This window comes from Pongo abelii, chromosome 9, assembly GCF_028885655.2.
Source record: "Pongo abelii isolate AG06213 chromosome 9, NHGRI_mPonAbe1-v2.0_pri, whole genome shotgun sequence".
Lineage (NCBI taxonomy): Eukaryota > Metazoa > Chordata > Mammalia > Primates > Hominidae > Pongo > Pongo abelii.
Genome location: NC_071994.2, coordinates 58,711,937 through 58,727,385, shown reverse-complemented (window position 1 = coordinate 58,727,385; position 15,449 = coordinate 58,711,937). Strand labels below are relative to the sequence as shown.

General features: G+C 40.2%; 1 protein-coding gene across 3 annotated transcripts in view; it reads right to left on the bottom strand.

The window, feature by feature from the left end:
• Positions 1 to 15,449, bottom strand: part of TSG101 (tumor susceptibility 101) — a 59,014-nt gene that overhangs the window by 41,610 nt on the left and 1,955 nt on the right. For all 3 annotated transcript variants that reach the window (XM_024254445.3, XM_063727873.1, NM_001131861.1), the window contains 3 exon segments: positions 9,720 to 9,804; positions 6,299 to 6,364; positions 4,883 to 5,046 (listed from right to left, as the gene is read on the bottom strand). In XM_024254445.3, coding sequence (XP_024110213.1) covers positions 4,883 to 5,046; positions 6,299 to 6,364; positions 9,720 to 9,804 — 315 coding nt within the window.

Below are 15,449 nucleotides of genomic sequence, written 5' to 3'. Positions count from 1 at the left end.
TTTAATAGAGTTAGGTGGTTTTAAACATGATGTGCAGCAAGGTTCTTGCTTCAAGTATATAAAAATAGCACTAGTTAAAGCAGCATATTGCAAAATTCATATAGTTTTGTTCTTCATTTGACTCCACAGAACAAAAATTTATTTTATTGCCACTGTACAATTTATTATAAGTATACTGGTACAAATTTAGGGATGAATATGAGCAACAGTCACAATATTATTTAAGGCCATTAAAAGACATCAATGATATCTTGGAAATACATGTTCTTAAAATTAATTTTTATTAAAGATATTATGAACTCTGAAATTACAGGTAGATTCTAGCCAAGTGAGGTGGTTCACACCTGTAATCCCAGCACTTTGGGAGGCCAAGGTGCGTGGACTGCTTGAAGCCAGGAGTTTGAGACCAGCTGGGCCAACATGGCAAAATCCCATCTCTACTAAAAACACAAAAATTAGCCAGGTGTGATGATGTGCGTCTATGGTCCCAGTTACTCAGGAGGCTGAGGCAAGAGAATTGCTTAAACCCCAGAGGCAGAGGTTGCAGTGAGCTGAAATCACACCACTGCACTCCATCCTAGGCGACAAAGCAAGACTCTGTCTCAAAACAAACAAACAAAATGATAGATTCTAGCTTAGAAATTGCTAGATTGTAGTACAAAAGGGGTGAATTGTTAAAGGATCTTTCCTTCCAACAACAATGACAAAGAGATTCCTATTTTTTCATAAGAGTTACTAAGATTTTCTCTCAAATACGTATTGAGCACTGGCCAGGGGTGGTGGCTTACACCTGTAATCCCAGCACTTTGGGAGGCAGAGGCAGGAGGATCAAATAAGGCTATTTTGCAGCATGCATAATTTAAAAAATTCTAGGTCTATTCCAGCACTTTCCCATCCATTTTGTAATCCAGCTTGAGCTCAGGAGTTTGACACCAGCCTGGTCTTTACAAAAGAATTAAAAACTGTACATGGTGGCATGCGCCTGTGGTCACAACTACTCAGGAGGCTGCAGTGGGAGGATCATCTGAGCCAGGAAGGTTGTGGCTGCAGTATGACTGAGCCACTGCACTCCAGTCTGGGTTAGAGTGAGACCCTGTTTCAAAAAAACAAAAACAAAAACAAAACCCAACAACAACAACAACAAACAACAAAAGAAATATCTACCAACCACTAATTAAGCTGTGCTAGACAAAGTTGTTCAAAATGGCTTATTTGATTATTCTTCTTTTACTCCTTAATCTATTTTGTGTGTATCTCATCTCACGTACTTCATTCATAAGTTCACTGAGTTCTGAAGAATTACTCAATCACCTTGATAGGCTAACCATCTTCATAGAAACTACTTTTTACACCCCTCCTCCCCCCAGACAAGGTCTTGCCATGTTGCCCAGCTTATAGACTTGAACTCAACAATCTTCCTGCCTCAGTTTCCCAAGTAGTCGGGATTATAGGATTAGGATTGGCACTTCTTTTAATACTCCTGACAGAAGAGTTCAGTGGCAGTTTTCACCTTCTCCAAAGAACCAAACTCACCTCATTTGTTCAATTTTGACCTAACTCATGGAAGATGACAATGAGTAACATTTCTCAAAGCTTTTTGTGAAAACTTGCTGATCTCTACTGTTCCAATATTTTTCTTGTGTTTGCCTGTAAATTTATACACTGAGACTCGGGGTGTTATAAGCACAGTATCTGTGCAGCACTCACGGATACTGTGGCTGGTGTGTGTGGGGATGGCCACTGAGACCACATGCTTTCTCAATTTTTCGGCCCAACAAAATTCCTTAACAAAATCATAGCCTCATGTAAGCCTCATGCATGCAGGTGAAATATAATTCACATCCCATAAACTTTCTCCTTTTAAAGTATACATTTCAGTGGCTTTTATTATTTCACAAAGCTATGCAACCATTACCACCATCTAATTCCAGAATATTTTCATCATCCTAAAAAGAAACCCCGTACTCATTAGTAGTCACTTCCCATTTCCCTTTTCCCACAGCCCTTTAGCAACCACTAATCTACTTTCCGTCTCTATGGATTTGCTTTCCTGAATGTTTCATATAAATGAAATCATACAATATATGGCCTTTTGTGCTTGGCTTCTTTCACTTGGCATAATGTTTTCAGAATTCATTAATGTTGTAGTATGAATCAATTCTTCATTCATACATTCTTACAGTTTTGTCAAGGTAAGTTTTAATTATCATACCATTCCTTTTACACTAAATTCTTTGAAGAAAAAAATTAATAACTATGTTAATATCTACATTAATATCTACTTCCAGGCCTAATATAAAGCAACAGGTTAAGAATTCAAACTGAGGCTAGGCACAATGGTTCACGCCTGTAATCCCAGCACTTTGGGAGGCTGAGGTGGACGGATCACCTGAAGTCAAGAGTTCGAAACCAGACTGGCCAACGTGGCAAAACCCCGTCCTACTAAAAATACAAAAATTAGCCAGGTGTGGTGGTGGGCGCCTGTAATCCCAGCTACTCAGTAGGCTGAGGCAGTCTCTATTCCACTGAGTCCAATCTGCTACTAAACCCATCTACTGAGTTCTTAATCTCTATTATTCTATTTTTCAGTTCTAAGATTTCCACTTAGTTTCTTTTTAATAAATTTACCATCTTGTCCTCTATTTTCTTGAACGCACTGATCACAACCATTTTTAAGTCTGTGTCTGATAACCAAGTTACCTGTGTGTTTGTGGGGGTGGAGTGGAGGGATGTCCTGTTTCTATTGTCTTTTTTTCCTCTTGGTTTTCTTTCTTAGTGTACTTGATAAATATAAATTGTATGCTAGACATTGTGAAAAATTATAGAGGGTCTATATATTATCTTCTTCCAGCAAGGGTTCACCCTATCCTGTGGCAGGCAGACAGTCAGGATCAGGGACTGAGCTGACTCAAGGACAGATTTTTTTTTTTTTTTTTTGAGACGGAGTCTCACTCACTCTGCCACCCAGGCTGGAGTGCAGTGGTGCGATCTCGGCTCACTGCAACCTCCGCCTCCCAGGTTCAAGCGATTCTCCTGCCTCAGCCTCCGGAGTAGCTGGGATTATAGGCATGTGCCATCATGCCTGGCTAATTTTTATATTTTTAGTAGAGATGGGATTTCACCATGCTGGCCAGGCTTGTCTCAAACTTCTGGCCTCAAGTGATCCTCCTGCCTCAGCCTCCCAAAGTGCTGAGACTACAGGTGTGAGCCACCCCACCCAGCCTCAAGGACAGATTTTTATAAGGCTCATTCTACCTCTAAGTTCTCCCTCCTAAGATGTGTTCCTCCAGTGGTGCCAACTAACAGCCTAGGATGTTTACTTGTTCGCCTTCTTGATAAGGTACTGAACTCCAATTGCCTCCTCAACCTAAGACTGCTGAAAACTTGGCTGATTTTCAGAGGCATTCTGCTTAGTTTTTTTTTTTTTAGCATCTTATCTTTGAAGCTCAGGAATTCAACATATCTCTTAAGGTGGGAAAATTCAGAGTATCTCATCTTTTCTTTTCTTTTTTTTGGAGACAGATCTTGCTCTGTTGTCCAGGCTGGAGGACAGTGACACAATCATGGCTCACTGCAGCCTCGAATTCCCAGGCTCAAGTGATCCTGTCACTTCAGCCTCCTGAGTAGCTGGGGTCATAGGCACATACCACCATGCCAAGGTTTTTAAAAAAAATTTTTTTTATAGAGATGGGGTTCTCACTATGTTGCCCAGGCTGGTCTCAAACTCCTGAGCTCAAGCAATCCTCCTGCCTCAGCTTTCCAAAGTCCTGGGATCACAGCCATGAGCCACCATCCCCAGAGCTACTCACTTCTTTATGGCTTCCTTTTCTCCCAAATCTTGGATCTAAAAGTCCTAGTTACTCTGGTAGACAGAACAGCAACTTTTGTCTTTTCAGCCCTCTGAGACTGCTAGAGACTCTGCAGGTTTCTCTGCCTCTTAGCTAAGGCCCTTTGCCCAGATTCTTAGCCCTTCATCCTTCATCAAAAATCAGAAAGTAGGCCGGGCATGATGGCTTACACCTGTAATCTCAGCACTTTAGGAGGCCGAGGTGGGTGGATCACTTGAGGTCAGGAGTTCGAGAACAGCCTCACCAACATGGTGAAACCTCATCTCTACTAAAATACAAAACTTAGCTAGGCGTGGTGGCGGGCGCCTGTAATCCCATCTACTCAGTAGGCTGAGTCCACCAAGCTGAACTGCTTGAACCTGGGAGGTGGAGGTTGTAGTGAGCTGAGATTGTGCCACTGCCCTCCAACCGGGGCAACAGAGTAAAACTCTGTCTCCAAAAAAAAAAAAAGGAATCAGTAAGTACCCTCGGGGAAAAGGGGAAAAGTTATTGGCAGAACTGCCTCATCTCTTTGCTGTTTCCTTCTCTACAGAATCTTGGCCATACATGTCTTGATTGCCTAAACAGCTTTCCAAAGCCTTCCAACAAGTGTTGTTTGTATCTTCTCTTGCTTTTCTAGTTATTTTTCATAGAAACATTAATCTGTCACAGTTATACTATCAGACACATAAACAGAAGTTCCCTATTATTATTCTTGACAGAAATGCTGAGTAATGAGATTTGAATTCCATAACTACCCCACCAGGATACTATTTTTTAAAATGCACTTCCTACTATGTGAATCCTGCCTATTTTAAAAGGTTCAACTAAAGCCAATAAAATATTGAATATAAGTATTCTGAAAATTACAAAGCTCTACAGAAACCCATTTCTTTTAGTGAGCCTTTTCTAATTTACCCTCAACTCAGTGATTAGTCCATTATCTGAACTTATCTATCCTACTTTGAATCCTCCTTGAGTGCTAAAAGAAAGCAGATGCTAGTGAGCAAAATATATAAAACATAACTAATTCACAGAACACTATTAATACTTACGTGTTTCCATTCATGTAGATAAGGAAGATATATCTTCCCATTTGCATCAACATGCTTTCCTGTTTTAATAGTCATTGAACTAGTAGGCTTAACAAAACAGATAGGGGGATTATATGGGTATGTGTCCAGTAGCCATAAGCATATTGGAATATTATATGTATTACCTGAAAAAGAAATAGAAACTTCAGTTACTCTATTTTTAAATTGAAGAATGGTCAAAGGAACAGAGGTTTAGTTTAGATAGAATTTATACATATATCCGCACCCCCCCATTCCTGTTTCCCCCAGCAGAATTTATTTCCTGAGGGCAACAGCAAAGTCAGTACTCTTAAATTTTACTCAGTCTTCCCTAAACTTATACTTGCTTTATACAATGCTGATGCTCAATTAACTGTTTTTTCCCTCTGTTTGTTATGAATGGTTGACTTATTAATAGTGGCTCAAATGTCACTTCCTCTGTGATCTTCCCATGTGGCCTTGTTCTCCTCTGTAATCTCATAGCACTTTTTCATTTTATAATTCTATAGCAGTTACACAATAGTGTAAATATCTATCTGTTCCCTTTGTTTCCCCTATTAGTGGAGTTCTTCCAGAAGAGGTACATCGTTTATTCATCTTTGTAGCCACAGCTCCTATCCTTATTGCCTTATGAATAGCAGGTACTATGTGAAATAGCAGGTACTATGGTAAAGGACATAGGTCTTAGCTAGTTACAAGGAATTAACAAACAGAGCTGTCCAAAAACAAAATGGTCTCTCATGAAGCTAAATGCTTCCTCACCACTAAATATTTCAGCAGAGGGTGAAAGACAGGCTAACAGAGATCAACTATCTATCATTAGCATTATCACCAACATCACAACCATAAATAACAGCTACTTTTAACTGTCTGCTTATTATATTCCAGGCTCTGTGCCACGTCCTTTACATTCATTATCTAATAAATGCTCACTTCCCCCAAGTTAGGTACTATTATCCAAATGTCAAAGATATCAATCTATAACATGTAACAAAACTGCTAAGATTATAGAGCAAGAACTCAAACATAACTCTGTCCTGACTTTGAAGCCTATATCTTAGCTTCCCATTGTCAGCAAAGTTTGAATGGTGTGGGAGGCTGAACTAGGAGGCAAGATCCCTTTCTAGTTCTAAAATTATTTGATTCTGTGAAACGTTAAACTCCTCTGGTGAACTTAGGCACTTATTTGTTCATATATCTTGGTAAGGAAATTTTAAGAAAGCTGAAAATGTTAGGTGTTACTGCCAAATGAACTTCAATTTGAATAGAAATTAAAATCTATATCAGCATCAAAGCCCTGAGAAAGTAGGTTTAATTTACTTATAACTCTTTGGCAACATATTTATTATGTATTCAAAATGCATCTATGCTGGAAACCTAATAACATAAGACATTTACCTCTATAAGGCACAGGGATTGTTCCAGTGAGGTTCATTAGTTCCCTGGAACTGCCATCATTAAAAACTGAAAGGAAAGAACAATGATTTAATCATGAGCATTTTTTAAGATACTCCCTTATTCTTTCAGAAAGACTGGTTAAAATTCATTTTTATCCTTGAAAGGGGCTGACCGGTCAATGTATCATCCATCCTGTCCAATAACTAACAATTCTTTGTTGATTCACTCAATGTCATTGATCAGCTCTTTTTTTTTTTTTTCAGAGTCTCACCCTGTTGCCCAGGATGGAGTGCAATGGTGCGATTTCGGCTCACTGCAACCTCCGCCTCCCGGGTTCAAGCGATTCTCCTGCCTCAGCATCCCAAGTAGTTGGGATTACAGGCCGCGCCACCACACCTGACTAATTTTTTGTATCTTTAGTAGAGATGGGGCTTCACCATGTTGGCCAGGCTGGTCTTGAACTCCTAACCTCGTTATCCACCTGCCTCGGCCTCCCAAAGTGCTGGGATTACAGGTGTGAGTCACTTTTAAAACTATTTAAAAATCACCATCGGCCAGGCGCAGTGGTTCGCGCCTGTAATCCCAGCACTTTGGGAGGCCGAGGCGGGCAGATCACCTGAGGTCGGGAGTTTGAGACTAGCCTGACCAACATGGAGAAACCCCATCCCTACTAAAAATACAAAATTAGCCAGGCGTGGTGGGACATGCCTGTAATCCCAGCTACTCAGAAGGCTGAGGCAGGAGAATTGCTTGAACCCGGGAGGCAGAGGTTGCAGTAAGCCGAGACTGTGCCATTGCACTCCAGTCTGGGCAACAAGAGCAAAACTCCACTGCAAAAAAACAAACAAACAAAAAACACTATCAAACAATACCACACTAAATGTTAACCTACTGTCTTTTTATTTTAGAGATCTGCAGACATTTATCCCTAGCCACTCACAGTTATTTATTTATTATTGTTTTTTGGAGACAGGGTCTTGCTATGTTGTGCAGGCTATCCTCAAACTCTAGGCTCAAGCAATCCTCCCACCTCAGTCTTCCGTGTAGCTGGGACTACAGGTGTGCACTACCCTGCCCAGCTTTTTTTTTTTTTTAAGAAATGGGGTCTAAGTTGTCAGGGCTGGACTTGAACTCCTGGACTCAAATGATCTCCTGGCCTCAGCCTCCTTAGCCAGTATTAAAATGAAAAAAAAGAAAAGTTCATAGCCAAATATAAACAATTTCTTTTAATCTGTATTTCTCATACCACACACATTTTTCTATCTATAATTTATGTCTATAATTAATATGGCACATAGTCTGTATTGGACAGCTATTATTTCTAACAATAATTTGGAATTAACACTATACCCATAGGGGAAAGGTTGTAATGTGCAGTACAAAAACATAGAACTATAGCCATCTACTGTGTAATGTCTGGGTCAACAATGGACTGCATATAAGAACATTGGTCCCATAAGATTATAATACTGTATTTTTACTGTAACTTTTCTATGGTTAGATACATAAATACCATTGTGTTACAACTGCCTATGGTATGCAGTACAGTAACGTCTGGTATAGGTTGTAGCCTAGGAGCAACAGGCTATGCCATATAACCTAGGTGTGTAGTAGGATATACCATCTAGGTTTGTCTAAGTACACTCAATGATGAAATCACCTAATAATGCATTTCTCAGACCATATCTCTATCACTACAAAATGCATGACTGTACATTGTTGACCTTTGTTCTTTTACTTACTGTTGATGAATGTAAGCTATACTGCAATGTATTCTGATTTTGTGCATTTTAAAAAAGAAAACCACCTTATATAAATTTGGGGCTTTGTTTACTCTAAAAGTATTTGTTAACAATGATTTACACTTAGTCCAGCCATATGAAACTATACAAGATTTCATAACAGAGTCTTTGTCAGTTTTGATAAATGTATTTATTCTTTTAAGTTTTTAAGCAGTAAAAACTATAAAATTCTAGCTCCAACCATTTTTCTCCCCACTGAAGCCATTTAAAAACTAACTTTAATTTTGGTAATGTGAGGCCTTATGTAGTTCAAAATACCATTGTACATATAGTATGCAGACAGAAATAAGGTAGGCTGAGATGAGAAGGAATCATGCCCCAGGTTTGGAAGAGGACTTTGGGTTCATGTCTTTATTGTTCAGGAAATGCAGAACTGATTGCCCCTCTGTTGCTTCCCACCTCTCTTCACCAGTTTCCTAATGTTTTCAAAGCCTTGGAAGCAAGTGAAATTTAGAAAGTCTCAGCTACAAAATTCAGTTCCTTGCCTTCAGAGCTAAGGGTCTCACAATGGACAAGAAGCAGCATGGGTTTTCCCTCAGCCCTGGCATATTATTTTCAAGGAGACAGGGTTGAAGAAATTATGTCAGGATTTGGTAGGGACAGAAAAGACTATTTTAAAATAAGGAAAACTCCAAGCATTGTCTTGCCTTACAACTTTATTTTGTCTCAATAGAAAGTAGAGACAAACTGTCATGCTTACCTACCCTACAGAATTAAAGACCACATTAAATAACATTTTCCTCATCTATAAAATGAAAGGGACAGTCCAGAGTATAGTTTTGCAAAATGTGTTCCTGAAAATATAAAGAGACACTATGGGGGCAGGGAGGTTCAGCAGTTAAATAACTTTAGGATGTATTATACAATATATTCTTGCTCGTCTTGGTGATACACAACACATTAGCATACTAAAGGCTCTGATAAATCTTCATGCAATGAAACTCAATTTTGTTTAATCCATAAGTTGCTCAAGCTTAACTACAGAATTCTGCCTTTACCCCTGTCCCAGAATAACTAAGGGTCTACAGACAACACTTTGGGAAATGGACTAAACTATCTTTAACATCCCCTCCTAGGTTTAAATTTGCATAATTCTATGTTAGAGGTTTTGTTTTTTATTTTTTTGAGACAGGGTCTTGCTCTGTTGCCCAGGCTGGAGTGCAGTGGCCTGATCTCGGCTCACTGAAACCTCTGCCTCCTGGACTCAAGCAATCCTTCCACCTCAGCCTCCTGGGTAGCTGGGACTACAGGAGCACCAGGCCAACTTTAAGTATTTTTTTGTTGAGATGAGGTTTCACCATATTGCCCAGGCTGGTCTCAACCTCCTGGGCTCAGTGGTCCACCCACTTCAGCCTCCCAAAGTGCTGGGATTACAGAAATGAGCTACCACATCCAGGTACAGTATTTTTTTTTAACATAAAAAACTAAAACTAAAGAAATATGAAATGTTTTTATTAGATCTTCTAATTTGCTACTCTCCAACAGTTTTATTAGGTGGTGGTGCAATCCTACAACTGAAAAATCCACAAACCTCAAAAGAAAATGGAAAAAATTACAATCATTAACAAAGAGAGTAAACTCAAAGTACAGAAATTGCTATTTTTATTGCATAAACTCACCATATGAATCCAAAACAGGTTTGAGATCTTTGTATAGAGTAATAACATTGACAGTTTCACGTACAGTTAGGTCTCTGTATTTGTACTGAAAAGCAAAATCGCATAAGAATTTAGTTTAAAACCAATGCATACATTTTTACAGCTGGATGAATTTTCTTAAAATCTCTTCCACTAATTGTTAACATTAATGAAAGCCTGAAAGAACCTAAAAAACCCACAATACTATTATCACACTAAAATAATCACTATTTTCTTAACATCACTAAATATCTATAGTCTCAAGTCATGTTTTTTATGTTCTCAGTTTGAATCACGATCCAAATAAAGTCCACACATTGCATTGGTTAAAATGTCTCAAGTCCCTTTTAATTTATATTATTAACTCACCATTTATAGCTTTTTAAAGATATAATTCACATACCATATAATTCACACATTTAAAGAGTATAGTTCAATGGTTTTTAGTACATTTGGAGTTGTGTAACCACCACCATAATCAACTTCAGAACATTTTCACCATCCCTAAAAAGAAATCCATACCCTTTAGCAATCACCCCCCATTCTACTTGTCCCCAGCCTTCATCCTAGACAACCACGAATTTACTTTGTCTCTACAGATTTGCTTATTCATACAATGTGATCTTTCATGACTAAATTATTTCACTTAGCATGTTTTTAAGATTATCCACGTTGTAGCATTTATCTGTATTTCACTCCTTTTATTTATTTTGGAGACAGGGTCTCGCTCTGTCGCCCAGGATGAAGTAGAGTGGCACAATCACAGCTCACTGCAACCTTGAACTCCTGGGCTCAAGTGATTCTCCTGCCTCAGCCTCCCAAGTATACAGAACTACAGGCATGTGCCATCATGCCCAGCTAATTTATTTTTATTTTTGTAAAGACAGGGTCTTGCTATGCTGCCCAGGCTGGTCTCCAACTCCTGGCCTCAAGCAATCCTCCTGCCTCAGGCTCCCAAAGTGTTGGGATTTACAGGCATGTATGGCCCACTTCTTACTGAACATTTTATTCACCTACTGTTCAACTGAAAAGTACTTAACTGATGGACACATCTCTATTTTTGCTCCTTAGAATTTATTTCTTAAAGAAATTTGTTCACTTGTCCTACAGAGGCTCTCACAGTTTGGAATGTGTTCATTGTATCCCTTTAGTATAGTTTCATAGATATATGTTTCTGTGAGTTAGCTGGATCTAGAGGTTATCTTCATGATTACAAAATGTCTGGCCAGGCGTAGTGGCTCACACTTGTAATCCTAGCATTTTGGGAGGCCGAGGCAGGCGGATCACGAAGTCAGGAGTTCGAGACCAGCTTGGCCAACACAGTGAAACCCCATCTCTACTAAAAATACAAAAATTATCTGGGTGTGGTGGTGCGCGCCTATAATCCCAGCTACTCAGGAGGCTGAGGCAGGAGAATTGCTTGAACCCAGGAGGCAGAGGTTGCAGTGAGCCGAGATCGTGCCATTGCACTCCAGTCTGGGTGAAAGAGCTAGACTCCATCTGGGAAATAAAAAAAAAATTTCCATTTCCTTTTATATTTTTTTCCTCTTCTCTGGCAAGATCACTTCATAGAGGATAATGTTTTTCATCATGGAGCACAATATATCTGACTATCTCTGTGATATTAGCAACCACTGATGCTCAACGTCTAGAGACCTGGTCTCTTCAAATCCACTCCAATTAGGCTTCTACACTCAGCATTTCACTGAAATTGTTCACTAAGGTCACCAATAACTGCCACATGATATGTAATGACCAATTCTACCTTTGTCTTACTTCATCTGTCAGCAGTATTTGACCAAGTTGATTCAGCAATATTTGACCAAAGTGATTTTTTTTTTTTTTTGAGATAGGGTCTCGCTCTGTCGCTCAGGCTACAGTGCAGTGGTATGATCATGGCTCACTTCAGCCTCAACCTCCTGGACTCAAGTGATACTCCCACCACAGCCTCCCAAGTAGCTGGGACTACAGGCATGCACCATCGCACCTGGATAATTTTTAAATTTTTCATAGAGATGAGATCTCACTATGTTGCCCAAGCTGGTCTCAAACTCCTGGGTTCAAGTGATCCTCTCAACTCAGCCTTCCAAAGTGTTGGTATTACAGGTATGAACCACTGTACCTGGCCCCTTCCTTTTTTTTTTTTTTTGAGACAGCATCTGGCTCTGTCACCCAGGCTGGAATGCAGTGGTGTGATCTCAGTTCACCGCAACCTCCACCTCCTGGGCTCAAGCAATCCTCCCATCTCAGCCTCCCAAGTAGCTGGGACTACAGGTATGCGTCACAATGTTTGGCTAATTTTTGTTTATTTTTGATAGAGCTGGATTTTAGCATGTTGCCCAGGCTAGTCTTGACTTTCTAGACTCAAGCAATCTGTCCACCTCAGCCTCCCAAAGTGTTGGGATTACAGGCATGAGCCATCATGCCCAGCCCCCTTTCTCTTAAAACATGTTCTTCATTTGATTTCCAGGACATCAACTCTTCTCCTGCACTCTGTGCCTGTGCCTTCTCAGTCTCTTTGTTGGTTCATTCTCTTATCCTAACCAATTATTATTGAGTGCAGGCTAAGTCCTTGGTCTTCTTCTCTATCTAAACTCATTCCTTTGATCTCCCTCATGGTTGAAAATTAATTTATATGTTGAAACCCTCAAATTAAAATTTTCCAATCTTAACCTCTTCTCTGAACTCCAGAAAACATATATACAATTACCAATTTGACATTTCCCCTTGGATATCTAATGAATGTCAAATTGAACATGACCAAAACTGAACTCCTTATCTTCCCCCCAAATTTACTTCTCCAGTGTCTTCCATATGTATATACATATATATCCTTCCAGGTGCTCAGGTCAAAAACCATCACATTATCCTTGATGCCCTCTCTTTTCTTCACATCCACAGCAAATCTGTCAAAATATCCTGTTAGCTTTGCCTTCAAAATACATCTGGAATCTCCACAGCTACAGTCCTGGTCTAAGCCACCAGCACCTCTCACCTAGATTACTGCAACAGCCTCTTTACGTGTCTCTGCCTCCATCGTTAACCCCCTACAGTCTAGTCTCAACATAGCATCTAGAGTAATATTGCTAACAGCTGAAACACAGCAACGGCTTTTCATCATACTCCAAGTAAACGCCAAGGTCCTTACAATGGCCTGCAAGGCCCTCCAAACCTCCCATACCATTGATGCTATCTAGACCTATACCACCACTTTCCTCCCTTGCTCACTCCAGTCTAGCCACCATACCCTCCTTTGTTGTTCCTCTATCATGCATGACAAACTTCTGTCTATGAGCCTTTGCATTTGTTTTTCCTTCTTTCTGAAATGTTCTTACCCCAGATTGTTCCAGGTTTTTTTCTTGACAGGATCTCGCTCTGTCACCCAAGCTGGAGTACAGTGGTGTGATCACAGCTCACTGCAACCTCAAACTCCTGGGCTCAAGTGATCCTCCCATCTCAGCCTCCCAACTAGCTGGGATTAGAGGTATGCACCGTGCCTGGCTAATTTTTTTATATTTTTAGTAGAGAAGAGACAAGGTCATGCTATGTTGCCCAGGCTGGTCTGGAACTCCTGGCCTCAATGTGATCCTCCAGCTTCGGCCTCCCAAAATGTTTGGATTTCAGGTGTGAGCCCCATGTCAGGCACATAGTTTCTTTACCTCTCTCAGGTGAGCTCAAATAGATTTTTTCAGAAAGACCTCTCTTTACTATCAGATATAAAATGGTGACTCACCACATTTCCACACCCTAGCACTCCCCATTTCTCTTTCCTGTTTTATTTTCTCTAAAGCACTTATCACTTTCCAACATACTTCTTGATGTATTTATTGAGTTGTTTATTGCCTTCTATAAGAATTTAAATTCCAGAAGCATAGTTTTTTTGTCTGATTGTTCACTGTTGCATCCTTAGAACCTAAAACAGTGAGGGACATATCAATCTTTATTTTATTATTTTTATTTATTTATTTGTTTTTGAGATGGATTCTTGCTCTGTCACCCAGGCTGGAGTGCCGTGGCATGATCTCAGCTCACTGCAACCTCTGCCTCCCAGGTTCAGGCAATTCTCCTTCCTCAGCTTCCTGAGTAGCTGGGATTACAGGCGTGCGCCACCATGTCTGGCTGATTTCGTATTTTTAGTAGAGATGGGGTTTCACCATCTTGGCCAGTCTGGTCTCAAACTCCTGACCTCAAGTGATCCGCCCACCTCAGCCTCCCAAAGTGCTGAGATTACAGGCATGAGCCACTGCACCTGGCCAATTTTGTTATTGTTTAAAATTTTTTTTATTTTTTACTTTTTGAGACAGGTTCTCTCTCTGTCATAGCTCACTGTAACCTTGAACTCCTGGGCTTAAGTGATCCTCCTGCTTCTGCTTCTCAAGTAGCTAGGACTACAGGTGCATGCGATGAAGTCTGGCTGATTTTTAAATTTTTTGTAGAGGCAGAGTCTAGCTATGTTGCCCAGGCTGATCCTGAACTCCTGGCCTCAAGTGGATCCTCCCATCTCTACCTCCCAAAGTACTGGGATTACAGGCATGAGCCACCACACCAGGCCCACAGTTTTCTTCTACTCAATTTAGCAGTGACTGTGCCTCTAGAAATGCTGTAGATAAACTATGTAAAAATATAAGTGGCTGTATGTATGAAACATCTAAAGTGGAAAGTTGTTTCTGTAAAGCAAGAAGGACTAATCTGGTATAAATATATCTGTTAATTGCAAAAATAACAGAGAAAGGTGTTGAAAGTTATGTTGAAGTTGGGAGCTAAGATAATGCTCAAGGGAAAAAAAGACCTTTTATAATACACATATAAAACATAAGGCAGGTGGCCAGAGTACCATGATGGGTGTGGAGAGCCTACAATCAGATAAAGAGAAAACAATAATGACCTTCACCCTAGCTATGTGTCCAGGGTCCTGGCTAACAATTCTTACATCAGACCACACCAGCTGAAAGGAAAACATTTGAAACCCTTCTTTAGGAGGAAGGAGCCCAACAACTGCTTCTATTACTTTACTTACTATTCTTACCTGTCTAAAATTCATAGGTTGGACAGTACTGATGCTGACGCTCAGAATCGTCATAATCACATAAAGGAGTCTCAATTTTCCAGATATTGAGGCAAGGACCAAAAGGCAGGTAGGATGCCCTCTCCCACCTCTTCCCTACCTCTGTTTTTGTTTCTAAAGTAATCACAGGTTGGGTGGAGGGGGAGGCAGGTAGAGGTATAAAATACCTTCTGAACATGCCTTGCCTTTGTCTTTGATGGCAGGTTTCTCTAGGGAAGCTTAGGAAACTTAATTAGGGTATAAAAAATAAGCTAATATTTGAATATTCTTGCTCTTTATATGAATATACATACATTAAGGAATAAATCTTTTTTTTTTTTTTTTTTGAGACGGAGTCTTGCTCAGCCACCCAGGCTGGAGTGCAGTGGCCCAATCTCGACTCACTGCAACCACCGTCTCCCAGGTTCAAGCGATTCTCCCATCTCAGCCTCCCGAGTAGGCTGGGATTACAGGCACCCGCCATCATGCCCGGCTAATTTTTGTATTTTAGAAGAGACGGGGTTTCACCATGTTGATCAGGCTGGTCTTGAACTCCTGACCTCAGGTGATCCGCCCGCCTTGGCCTCCCAAAGTGCTAGGATTACAGGCGTAAGCCACTGCGCCCAGCCCAAGGACTAAATCTTAATGACTACGCTATCAATTAAAAT